The following is a 13258-nucleotide window of genomic DNA, read 5'->3' on the forward strand; positions in this document are numbered from 1 at the left end:
AAGACCTAAAGAGCTTTAATATTGTTCAAATAGCATGTAAATCCAAGGGATTTTCCAAGCAACTTCACTATTTAGAAATAATTCTGACTTCTTACTGCATTGTTCCTCACAAAACTTTGCCCTATTAGATTTAATCCCTCAGCTGTACTTCCCAAATGAGTAATTACTACTTAAATTGATTATTTCCCTGGGACTAACCACTGATAACATTCTAGAAATGCACCTGCTTTGGTGACAATGTAATTATAAAATCCATATGATCTACAGTCTGTTGCCATGGCTGATGCACATATCAACAATAATCACTCTAATGTAAAAGTTAAAGTGGCATGAAACACTGCAGCATGACATGACACAAACAAGTCTTAGAGCCTTGGGTGTGCATTACTTACCTACCAGTACTGAGTACTTACTTTATATAGGGTACCATAATGAGCAGTTATTATTAAAATGTCTTGAATCCCTTCTACAGAAAACATACTTCTGAAGTCTTTGTAACTTTACATTTCCTACTTGAAAGATGATTACCTGTAGTCTATTCTTTCAAGTATACAATCTCCATGAATACTTATTTGCATAACTATGCAATAACTAGGTTGAAATTCCATAGATAAAGTCCATCCATTTATGTGGAGTTATTTTTGGGTTAATTTTGAAGGAAAACATGAAAACAGATGAAACAGAATCCTTCTACACAGCACAGAATTGAAAAATACATACTGAAGAAGAACCTCACTCTCATTGGTCTTTTAGTTTGTAATGTACCCAGAGGAATTTTCTTTGATAATGAAGGCAATAGACATACTATGAAATGACAGACTATCATTAATATTACACATGCAGTAACATTAATGAAAAACAAAGTCATGAGACACTGACATTACCTTAGGATTTTATTGATTGCTGTCTCTTTCTCCAGAAGATTTCTTGCTCTGATGCTGAAAACAGATTTTCGGAGCTATAAAATCAAGAAAAAAATAAAGTCCTTTTTAATTGTGATAAAATAAAGCATGTATATTTATAGACCAATAAAACATAGTACTGAGAATAAGTAAAGTTAAACAAATATATTCTCCATCATATAGATATTTTTCACAGCTTGCATCCCTGGTGTTAATTAGCAGGAAACAAGTGCTACAGAAACATGAAAATTTGCAGAGCAAATTTATTGACTGTAAAGACCCAGCCTTATCTCACAGCTTTTGGTCTTCCTATCCCAACCCTTAGCCAGCTCTGATAAAAAGAAGCTGATAATTCTGCTGATGGAATCTAATATTATTCCATTTACTACTGATTTATTTTCTTCCCCAGTTGACCAAATGACATCCTTGTCATTGTTACACCTCCTCTGCCTACCTCTGGTCCAATTTTAAGCATATTTTTGGAAAACTTGTTCAAGACTTTCTCAATATTAAATGAAAAGACTGGGTTACAAGAAAAAGCATGCTCTTATTTCTCTCTCCAAAATGGGAACAAACTTGATAAATCAGAGAACTTAGTTCCACCTGTGATGACCAGAAAGCCTCCAGCACTTCGTAAGAATTAACTCTGCCAGCTGTTTGGAGATCAGTACCTCAAAGCAAATATTAGAGAGATTTAGGAGCTCCTAGCAATGTACACTTTTTTATTTTTATTTATTTTTATTTTTATTTTTTTAATCAATCATAGATGGACATTTATTTAACCTATTTATTATGAATAATGGATTAGTTAAATTGATGTGTGTCTTAAGGATTCATTACTTATGGACTCAAGATTATTTACAGAAGTATTAATTACAGATTTCTGAAAACCTACAACCAATCCAAAGTCACTCACTTCACAATTTTCCTAGAACTTTTCTCATGACTTAGATCAAATCTGATTCACAGTTGATGTCTTACTGTGAAGAAAAACAGAAGCCTAGGAAATATCTTAAAACTTACTTATTTCGGCTTCCCTTAATAAAATGGCTATTGTTTTTAGCCCAACTTGTAACCACCAGTTAAGTGTTCTGTAGAAGTGAATATTTCATCTATTAAAATATATGTATGTGGGCTTAAAATAATTTATAGGATTTCAACATGGTACCTTACTATGGATTTGAATCTGTTTTGGACTAGGGCAAGCAATGGCAACTCTTTCAAAACTTTTTTTTGTGATGTCAGTGACCAGCAACTGAAATCTCAGAGAACTACTCTTTTTCTTGCATCAGGATAGGAAAAAAAATTCCAAACCCCAATAGTACCTGTCCTTTTGCGAGCTGTTAGCTATTATTATTTTTTAAAGGGCAATGTTAGACTCATGAGGATAATGAAAGTGAAAGACTGTCTTATTTGTTTCAGATTTTTTTTTCATTATACAAATATTTGCCTTAGAATGATTACAATTAGATCAAACATCAGTGAAAAATGAGTACCACCTATTAATGCATGTCTATTTATTTCTAATGTCAATTATTTGCTGGTTAATGCATCATAGAAATACAAAAGACATTGAACAGAGAAAGCATTAATTTCCATCCAAATCCAGTTCTTTCTCAAACAGTATCAGAAAAAATGCATCAAGTTGTGTTTCCTGGATTTTTCTACAGCTTCCTATCCACCACAGACCACTTCTTTTAGATGTTTGAAATAGATGTAAAAACACTTTGGCGTTAAGCGAGTGACCCAGAAAAGAAAATTTGCCCAGGTTGTCAGCAAGGGAAGGTGCCATGGAGAAACAGAATATTTGTAAAGATAAATGTAGTGCCCCCCCCAGGCCACCCAGTAGCAGCAAGAATACCTAAAGAAAAGTTTCTAACAGGTCTATGGCAAGAGATACACGTCTGCTGAATCCTCTCGCCAAACAGTGAGACTTATGAAGAAGACTGCAGCCAGCTATCCAGCTGTTTAATCCAGGTGTACATGAACATGCAGAAGATCCTACACCTAGTAGCTAGGGCTATCTGTGGTCCTTAACAGTACTGATAATACAAATTATGGCCCTCCAAGGGTTACAGCTTTTAAAGATGATTGCTCCTTAGCACTTACAACTTCTTTTTCTAGTGGCATTTATCTGAAACTTAGAATATCCAGAAGAAGCAATACAAAATAGTATTTTTAGATGTGTACACACAACCAGTGTCTCATATTTAAAAGTATCAGCCATCCAATACCAGTACACACATGTCAAAACACATGTTGAAGAAAATCAACAGTACTACAGATTTTTTAATATTTCTATATTAGAGAAATTAATCAAATTGTTTCCTGTTTAATTTTTCAAATTTGCATAGCACACCAGGCAAATGCAATAGAATTTCAGAAATAGCAAATGAGGTTGGCTATCACTGCGTTGTTTAACAATGTCTAGAAGCTGCATGTTGGTGTCTGAAGGAGACTGTCGTGAAGGAGTCTGGCAATTAAAAACTTGTGATACCTGCTGAGTTTCTGACTGGTGTAGAGGAAATTACTGGCAGTTTTAATTTGGAAGAGACATTATTTGATCAGATGATATAGAATGGAGTAAGTGTATTACAATCTACTGAGGTTATTTTAGTGCCTATCTTTTTAGCCTGCTGGTTTTTCTTGGGTTATTTTTGTTTGTTTTGTTTTGTTTTGTTTTTGTGATGTGCTCTGACGACATCCTTGAATGCATCACTATTCATATTTATTTATCTATTTATGCAGGTTGTGAGCACACAGAGCAGAAATAACAGTGTCATATAATGTCCTGCCATAGAGCAACTTTTCTTAGCATAAGTCACTGTCCTGAGATCACCTAACAGAACCTATTAGTCTTAAATATGTTTTCAGGGTCTCTTGGACTTGTAAGGAACAGCTGTGACAGGTCAGTAAGGTACTGGTAATACTTCCTGGATGAAAAGATTTTTGATGGAAAACATGTGCTTCCATAATATGATGAATAAAACATCTCTTGATTCACACATTCCTGTCAGTTTGTTTATACAATCATGCCTGTGGACACAGAATTAGGAAATCAGTATGTCGTGCCCCTTCCACGAGTACTGGCACCCTTCATCGCAGCTGTTGGTAGAAAAGACTTCACACAGACAGAATGACAGTCCTGTCAGTGTGAACCTGATTTGAATTCTGCGTTCCCATACAGTTCTGTTATTCCAAAGTGACAGGCGCAAAAGCAATGAACAATTGTATCCGTTGTAAAGGCAGCTAAATCACGGAACATAGTTGCTCTGCAAGTGCCACCCGCTGCTTTGAAAAGGTACTGCAGACATGTTAAATGAAATCTTTAGTAGTATGTTTAAAAACCCGTGTCTTTCTACTCCCCCAGAAAACAAACACACAAAAAAAGAGAATGTTTTGCATGAGATTTAAGGAAAATATCACAGAACAGTGACTTTTTAGGTGACAAGTAATGAATGGGGATCAGTCCTGTAACCGACATGTACTGGCACACAAATAATGCTGACTTCAGGTGGATCTGCAGCAACTCATAATGGTTTAGATAAGTCTCACTTGTTTTAAGTTTTGAAAAATGCCATTTATTGTCAAACTTTTGATACATCTTTATAGCAGTGTGTTTGTGGTGTATGAACTGTAGCAAGCACTGCATAAAACAATCACTTTCATCTTGAACTAGACGTAGAAATTTGTGTTATCATCACATGAAACTGTATTAAGCTATGTGGTGATGTAGCATAACTTTTGTGTCACGGCAGAGCTGGCAGGACAGACAACCACTGTTGGTGGGTTTTCTGCGCAAAAAGTGAGACAAAGTCACAAGAAAATAATGAGATACAAATATCTGAAAAGTTTAGTTAACAACTGCAGGACCATATGAGAATATTCTTCCGAATCATGCCAGAAATTCCAAGCAAGGGGAAAAAAATCATCCAAAGCTTCTGTTTCATTTGGGTTTTTTGAATGCCAAATGATTATTTATGCAGGGTTGCTGAATGAACAGACTCTTAGGTATTATACTGTTATTTAAACGTATATTTTCAAGGGAAAATATGAGGAGTCAACACAATAAGAGATATTTTATACTATTACTTAAGAAGCAGTGAGGAAATGTTTATTTGTGAAGAATCTGTTCAAGACTTGAGCATTCAATGAAATACAAGATATTTTTGGACCATAAGAGTTTGCTGTGCGGCCTCTCAAACGCACAGATAATTATTCTTTTCAAAGATATCCTGTTTATGCATCTTTGGCCTGAAATACCAGACTCTATCAAAAGAAATGTGACAGAAAACTAAAGAGAGATGGAAAGAAAACCACAAGGCTGCAAACTGTTAACAGGAACCTAACAAAATTTTCAAAAGAACTGATATAGGGTAAATGTCTAAATCACGTGGAAATCAGTGGGAAATTTCTAAAGATCTTTTGAAAACTTTGCTTAAGACATGCAGAATCATTAAGGATGCAAGAAAACACTAGAGATCCATTTCTTCCACTCAAAGTAGAATTAAATTTTGACTGAAAATCTGGCCCTTGGCAAGGTTGTTCCATATAAGAAACAGGATCACAAAACAGTCATAAAAGTGGCCTACATTAGATAAGTGAAACAATGACTGTCGCTTTTGATCAGATGCCTAGTAGGAGAAGTGGGCATAATCTCCTTAACTGTCTAGAGTCATTGACCTAAAGTCTTCATTCTTTTCATAGATCCTGATTACTGCCAGTTTCTTAAGGAAAGCCAAGCTATTCCAATTAGCTGATTATTGATCTGGAAAATCTACATGGTCTTTCATAAGCAAGGATCTTTTCAAGTAAAATCTGAAACTAGGGACAAAGCTAACACCAGCATAGTTATAAAACCCTCAAGGACTTAAAGAGGATGCTCATAGTCTATCTCAGACACAAAGGGAAGCTCCAGGGAGGACAAGGAATCCCTTCCTTAAACATCTTTACTACAAGTAAAAGCAGTAAAGGGAGCTCATGGCAGCCAACCAGAAGGATGGAAAGTGAGGACTCCTGGCTAAGCTGATATGGTGATGTGATAGTCTGCTGGGTGAACAGCAGTGAAGCAAGAGGCTCCACTCCACACCTCCAGTTCTTGAGGACTGAGGGAAGAAGGGACTGCTTGTCTGGGCTGGACTGTGAACAGAAAGATGACTCTGGAATGGAATGGGAATTTCAAGTTGGAGGTAACCTGGGTTGTGGGAACAAAGATGTATATGACTTCTCGTTGTACAAGCACATGCATATAATTCCCTTCACTAGAGCAAAGTGATCATGACTATATTTAATCGATTCTTATGAGTCTTATGGAGTGGCAAGGGAGATCAAGGGGCTTGGAAAAAGAGATCTGGATTCCTCAGTATGATCAGAGAAAGAGAGAATAAAACTGAACTAGAAGGGCTTTTCATCACAACAGATACAAAAAACATAATAATATTACTTAATAGAACAAATTATCAGCTACAAAATGCTATTTTTTTTCAACATAGTTACCACTATTAGGTATACACTTTTCCCAGCATTGAACAAGAGCCTGCATGCTACGCTCATCAAAACCTGTAGCAGTGGAGGTGACCCACTATTGCTGTCGTTGCTGCTGAAATGCACCACTCAGTACCTCATGGTGCTCACATCCACTGTTTGGTTTCCATAAAGGAACATCAAGAATTGATAAAACTCAAAGGGTCAATACAATGATACATCTTTACTTTGAATGCACTTCCATGTCAGATGCCATTTTGTCAGATTGCCCCTATGCTGCCATCTGTCACACAGCAACAAAATGTAATGGAATATTGACATGAAGGTTCAGCCTCTACTGCCATATCACCATCATCTTCGACATTGTGAGCCAACAGAACAAAATAGAAAGCAATATTTTTGGAGCAGGCCTAATACAGGAGCTGTAACAACTTTGCTTCGGTTAATTGAAGAAACAAGCGCGGTATAATCAGTCCCTTGTGTTTCAATGCACCTTGTATCAAACCTTCAATCTGTAAAAGCAAAACTGATGAAGTAGAAAGATAATGTTAGAAAAAAATGATGAATTATGGCACACTGAAAGTGGCAAATAATGCAGTTTCCAGTTACCTTCGTCTCAAAACATTCTTGAAAACTGGGCAGAATTGGGCACACTATATAGAGGCAAAAGTGACAAAGCAATTTAAAACTATCAGTAGTTAGAGACAGACCATAACATGAACAGTGTCTTGTTATTATTAAGTTTTACCTTCTCTGCTCTGAAATACAGTCAGAAACTAAAACATTACAGTATGAAGCATGTATGTGGTAAAACACTTTGCGACAACATTGTTATTTATCTGTTTTATCTGAAAAAAAACCCACCCAAATCTCTAAAAGATGCAGAATAGACAAAGAAGTGTCCCAATTCATTTTCAGAAAACCTGAAATGCATCGTGTGTCCATATATTAACTTGTTTAGAAAGATCTCAGGAAGAACAGACATGGAACAAAAATCATCTCCTTCGAATATCAAGGCTGAAATAACCAAGAAATGATGGATTCAAAAGCCATTCTTATTCTATCAGGTAGATTGTTTTAATGGCTCTTCTGAATGTTATATCTAAATAGATTTTGGCAGTATCTTGCAGATGACAAAAATAGATAAGACTGAAGAACTTGTCTAGGTTTAATTAATAAGAGATACAAGAACAGAGAAACTGTGGGCAGAGCTCTACTCAGATACTCAGTGAGAGGAGATTAAGATAAGGTTTGTGTGACTTCTGTTGATATTTATCCACAAAGTTCTGCAAAAAATACCTTAGAAAAAAAAACACAGTCTTAGTGTTTATTTATTTGTACCCTTTTCTGCTTGGAATTCATGTGCAATTGCAATTTAATAGCTTCTGTTAGATTCAAAATTAATGAGATATGTTTATTTTTTCAAATTTCAATGCCAATGGAATCATCAGGAACATGGCAGAATTCTATTATACTTTTTGTGCAGATATTCTGCTTTGTAAAATGGAACACCCAAAGAAAATTTCAGAAGAGATTGATTAACCTTGGACATGAGCTTATCACAGGAAGTGACATGACCGTTTATGGACAGATATCCTACCACAGTTTCTCTTCTAAGAATTAACAATAGGAATAAAGTCTGTAAAAGCGTCTTCATGCCTGATGATTTTCTAAAAGGTACCTTAGGACATTCGGTTTCCAGTACCAAAAGGTTTTTCAAGGCTCTTAAAATTACCAAAAACCTCTGCAAAGAGAAGCCCTTTCAGAATACCCTCAGAATGTAAGTAGCTCTTTTTGGAAGAAACAGAATAGTTAATAATGAAAGAAGCTGAGAGCAGACCAGAAGATATGCTGGGACAAAATACCACATTAAACAACAACATCTTATCAAGAATACATGGCATGTCTCAGCAGCTCAGAAATGGTGTATCTGTGATGCTGACCAAACATGCATTAAAAGTTGCGGTCAGTCTTGTGTGTTGAATGTGTGTGCAAAATAATAACCAGATAAAATCATGAACTTTCCCTGAGGTGCTGAAAACCACAGATTTATACATAAACCAAGTGGAATTATCTCCAAGGAAGTACTTGGACCCTTCTAAGACAAGGCTTATAATCAGGTCGATGTTTATGCCCCATCCCATCTAACTAAATATCAGCAGGATCTTATCTGGGAATGAAGCCAAACAGACATACATACACAAAAAAAACCCACAACCATCAGGTGCAAAGTTCAGCAGCCCACCTGCTAGGTAACAGAGGTCATCATGAACACATCACCTCAGTGCCCTGTTCTTCCCACCGACTCCCCAAAGAGCACAGAACCCAGCACAAGGTCTGCTGCTTAATATTCATAGTCCTCCATGGTAATAGCTGTGGCTACCTTCGAGATCAGCTTTCTCTTTTTGGCCATCACCTCCCATCTTAACAGCTGCTGTTGTAACTAGGAAATCAACGAGAGAGGCATATGGTGTGGGAGGCAGAGCTTTCACAGGAACTAGACCTTAATTATGGATCTTGTTCCCACAGGAAAAAAAGAATGGCTATGAACTTCATTGCTTGTAGAGCAAAAAACAAAACTCATACAAATGAAAGAAAACAGGATGAAAAAGGAGACAGAAAAGATATATTTGACACTATCCAATTACTCTTAAACACACAGAAATAAAGAGATCAACTTGTTTATACTATTTCATTGAAATGAGAAAAGCTGAAAGTCTGAGCAATAAACTGTGTGAATTTATTGAAAATTCTTTTGCTTTGTTTTGCAATTCAGTCCTGCTGTGCCACAGCTGTAAACATACACATGGGTATATCTACATAATGAGCCATAGGCATTTTCAAAGTTCAACTCATGAACCCGTCAATTTTGAATTATAATTTAACAATGACGTGCTGTGTTGTCTGGTCAAAGATAAGAAAGTAATTCAGGAGTGTCCTCTTAGCAAAAATTTTTTAGCATAGCTTGCTAGAAGCTCTATGTCTCTTAAGAAAGCACTCTGACAGGTTTCTGCCTTCCTTTGATTCAAGCCTTCAAGTTAAGAGCTCAAGGCCAATGCTCTACAACCAAACTGTATTTTACTAGACACCTGATTTCTCCAGCTTGTTTGACTTTCTTCCCCTGAATCTTGCTGCAGATATTCCTCAGGCTCTCTGGTAAGAGCCTTCACAGTGAGAAGTCTTTATTTTCAATCAATTTCCTTTCTTCTCATCCACTGACAAAAAAAAAATATCTGAGAACATGTTTCAACCTGATCTCTTATCCAAGAACTCATGGAAATATTTGTTAGACAAGAAATTTCCCATTATTTTGTGAATAGTTTTCATACTTCCTTCTGTCTCTGTAAAGCTGCCTTTCTGTCACAACTACAAGGTTCATGTGAAATCATTAAGAGCCCAAGTTTTTGATTATTTTATTTCATGATATTAGTTTTCCAAAACTGTTTTTGATTTGGCATACATGAAAATGATTTCAAATGGATTTTCATTATGGTTATGGTAATGGATAAACACATTTTTCAGTAATTTTGAGAAGATCAAGCAATTTTAAAAAAAGATTGCAGTGAAAATCCTCTCTTGTAGCTTAAAACTGCTTTCCAAGGAAGTAGAAAATTACAATTCTTGAAAGTCTCACTAAAGACACTGTATAATAGAACACAAAATGATTTGCTTTGATGATCATGACAAATGATGGTTGGATTGATTTTGAACACAAAAACAGTACTGTATTTTTAGAAGAACATTTTTGGAGAAAGAACAAAATAATGTTGATAAACCACTTTACAAGTAAGTGTGTATATTGGACAGTTCCTTTCACTTCAGCAGGTATGGAGTACCTATGTTATCTAAATCTGGGAGAAAATGGAGCACCACAAAGAAAAAACAGAGTCAAATCTGTCAACAGCATCCCACATTTTGATTCCATTCTATTTCATTCCATGCAAAAGAAATGTGAAGTTTCTGAAGCCATTGCATTGTCATCTGGAGGAGTGGAAATACATCCTGCTATGAACTAATACCTGTAAAACATTTGGTTAAGTTTCCTTTTGTTCTACATAGAAAAGTAAGTTATACATGCAAGGTTTACATTTAAATGCAACCAATCATTCCAAGCTTGTTTTAAGGATATTTTTAAGAAGATTTGTGCATACAAAATTGAGGTTGCCTTGGTAACTGTAACTATAGGAAGCCAGAGTAATTATTTTCACAAAATCCTACCTAGCGCTTTCTCCCTTCTAATAGGGACTTGCTTTAAGCTACATTTATCAAAAATAGTACTTGTCATTGATTGTACCCTTGAGGCATAGAAATCCAGAAGTACATGCTTAAAGCAGGTTAAATAGTCCAAAGACAATTTGCAAAAACATATTTCAATTCAAAACATGAAGACAGATCACTCATATTTGCTTTTGGGGTGAAGCAAAAAACAGAAAAGAATGTACCCTTCTTATTGCAAAATCTCACTGAATAAACTGTGCCATTTATTCACATATTGTAAAACATAACCAGCAAGGAATAACTTTTATTAACGGCAAAAAGATAAAGTTGAGACTACAGTTCAATATACTTAAGCTATATTAATGTGAATAGATCTACTAAATCATTGCACAACTCTGCACTGCGCACTGTGGACCTATGTATGTGGCTGAAACATGTGTAAGGTCTCCACTCATCTCTTCATTACGTGAGAGAAATATAACTGATTTTCCTGGCACAGTGTTTGAGATCCATCATTAATAATATTTGGCATAGTTCTGCTGACCCCTAGGATTATCAGCAATAATTCCTCTGTGCTTGTTAGAGTAGATGGTATACGTATAGGCTTGAGCCCATCCTATAGCTTTCCTTGCTTGATGAAACACTGCACCATAGATCTCCCTCTCAGGCTGTGTTGTTCAGCTTTGGTTTACTGATGCCATAAACTAGACTGGCCACAGGAAGGAGTTCTTGCATTGCAATAGGTATGAAAATGAAGAGTTGTTTGTCAATTCATTATTCATTAGCACATTCATTAGCAGAAGAGTATTACTTTGTATACTATGTATGCCTTCTGCCTGAGTTCCAGTTGCAAACCACTTACTATGAAAGCCAAATACACTGTATAACCACATGTGTTTTCTTTCCTTTTCTTGCTTGTGATTCTTTCTGACTCGTAAAGTGTACTTACAAATCTCATTAGACTTCAAACAGGATTTGTGCACCCCATTATTAATTATTAATTACCCCATTATTAATTACTTTCACACGTCAATAATAAGTTTTACAATATGACAAGTGATCAAGAAGTGCTATCAATGTAAATGCCACTAGAAATCTGGGAACCGGTATCTTCCACAGCAGCACATGGAGTGCTTTTCTTACTCTATAGTCTTACATGCTGCCAGAAGTCACACAAACGTTTACTCATGCAGTAGCACCATGATCATCATCATTCCGAGCAATCCTGGTATTTTTCAAACTCAGCCCACTATGCCAGTTTATCTGTGAGACTATCAGCATTTAATGCAACGAGTTTCAAATGTATGTGTTCAATATCTGTTTTCTAGTGACTACTAGACCTACGTAGATGTAAACATCCTCTAAGTTACCTGAATAATTCCTAGATTTTTACTTATCTCCACTGATTACAATTTACCTCGCTTCAGTGACTTTGTTTTCACTGCTGCAAAAGTAGCAAGCCAATCAGACATCCACTATGATATTCACAGGCTTTTAATTTTTCTACTAGCTTCTCACTGATTAACAGCTATGACTAAAAAAAAAAATAAGTTGGATGCATTGAACAAAACAATGTATCACAGTCTGAGTTTTGAAGTTAAAAGAGAAGAAAATATAAACCAAATGAGGAACTGCTGTGATGCCTGTTTTAGGCTATCAAAATATACCCTTTTATTTTTTGTTCAGTTGTCCTAGATTGAGTTTGCTTTTATGTAATTTGACCAACTGTATAATCTGAGATCTCTCTTCACAATAATCAAGGGAAGACCTGTACTGCTGAATACTCTTGATTTACCTTTTGGTCAATATATTTATTTTCCTCAATTGCTGATCTTTTAGAGTGGTCACAGGATGAAGAGGACGCTGAAGGAAGTCTTCGCAGCAGACAGCTGGTGTCTTGTTGCTGGCGATCAATAAACTGCTTCATAAAACTTTCCCTTGTGAACAAACAGAAGATATTGACAGATTAAAAATCCCAGAAAAGTTAATATTTGGTTTTCTTTATAGTATGACACAGCACATTAGTGCCAAGGTGAGCTGTGAGGAAAAGGCATGCTAAACTGCAGATGTATAAAAGGACAGAGTACAGAAAAATAACTGAAAAAACATAAATTCAGTTATTAAATGAATCTGTAGCTGAATTAAAAAGTAGATGGCTTGCATGTAGCTTCAAAAAATAGTTTCATTACTTTTAAAAATAATTATGAGAATTTTGACTAATTATTTTCCAATTAAAGTGTTAAATATTTGAAGTGCCTTTTGCAGTTTCTGGCTCTTTTGAGCTCATTACGCTGTGAGTTGTTACTGCAATATAAATCAAGTGCTGATATAATCCAAAAGAAACATACTTCCTGCAAGAAATTCTTTCTTCAAGACTTCAAACAACATCTGTTCATGTAACTGCTCAGAATGCCACTATTAAAGCACTTCAGCAATTCTGTGCCTCACATATGCCACGTTCAAAATGCAGAAGTATTTGTTTACAACAAATGTACATTCATCTTGTCGTCTTTTAAGTTTAGCAGCAGTTTAGTAGTAGTTACAATTTTTGGTGTAAGTTGACTATATCATAACTGATTTTTACCTGGGGAGATAATTTCCCATAGTAGCTTCAGACTTAAGGATCTGATTTGCTAGCTGCAAATCTGAAACAG

General features: G+C 35.7%; 1 protein-coding gene across 2 annotated transcripts in view; it reads right to left on the bottom strand.

Moving 5' to 3' along the window:
* NALCN (sodium leak channel, non-selective) overlaps window positions 1–13258 on the bottom strand; it is a 197517-nt gene that overhangs the window by 34689 nt on the left and 149570 nt on the right. For both annotated transcript variants that reach the window (XM_065740802.1, XM_065740801.1), the window contains 2 exons: window positions 12400–12541; window positions 885–958 (listed from right to left, as the gene is read on the bottom strand). In XM_065740802.1, the coding sequence (XP_065596874.1) occupies window positions 885–958; window positions 12400–12541 (216 nt within the window). The remainder of the gene's footprint in view (window positions 1–884; window positions 959–12399; window positions 12542–13258) is intronic.

The sequence above is a fragment of the Cyrtonyx montezumae genome, unplaced genomic scaffold, assembly GCF_038088225.1.
Source record: "Cyrtonyx montezumae isolate F1298 unplaced genomic scaffold, pur_monq_1.0 scaffold_3, whole genome shotgun sequence".
NCBI lineage: Eukaryota > Metazoa > Chordata > Aves > Galliformes > Odontophoridae > Cyrtonyx > Cyrtonyx montezumae.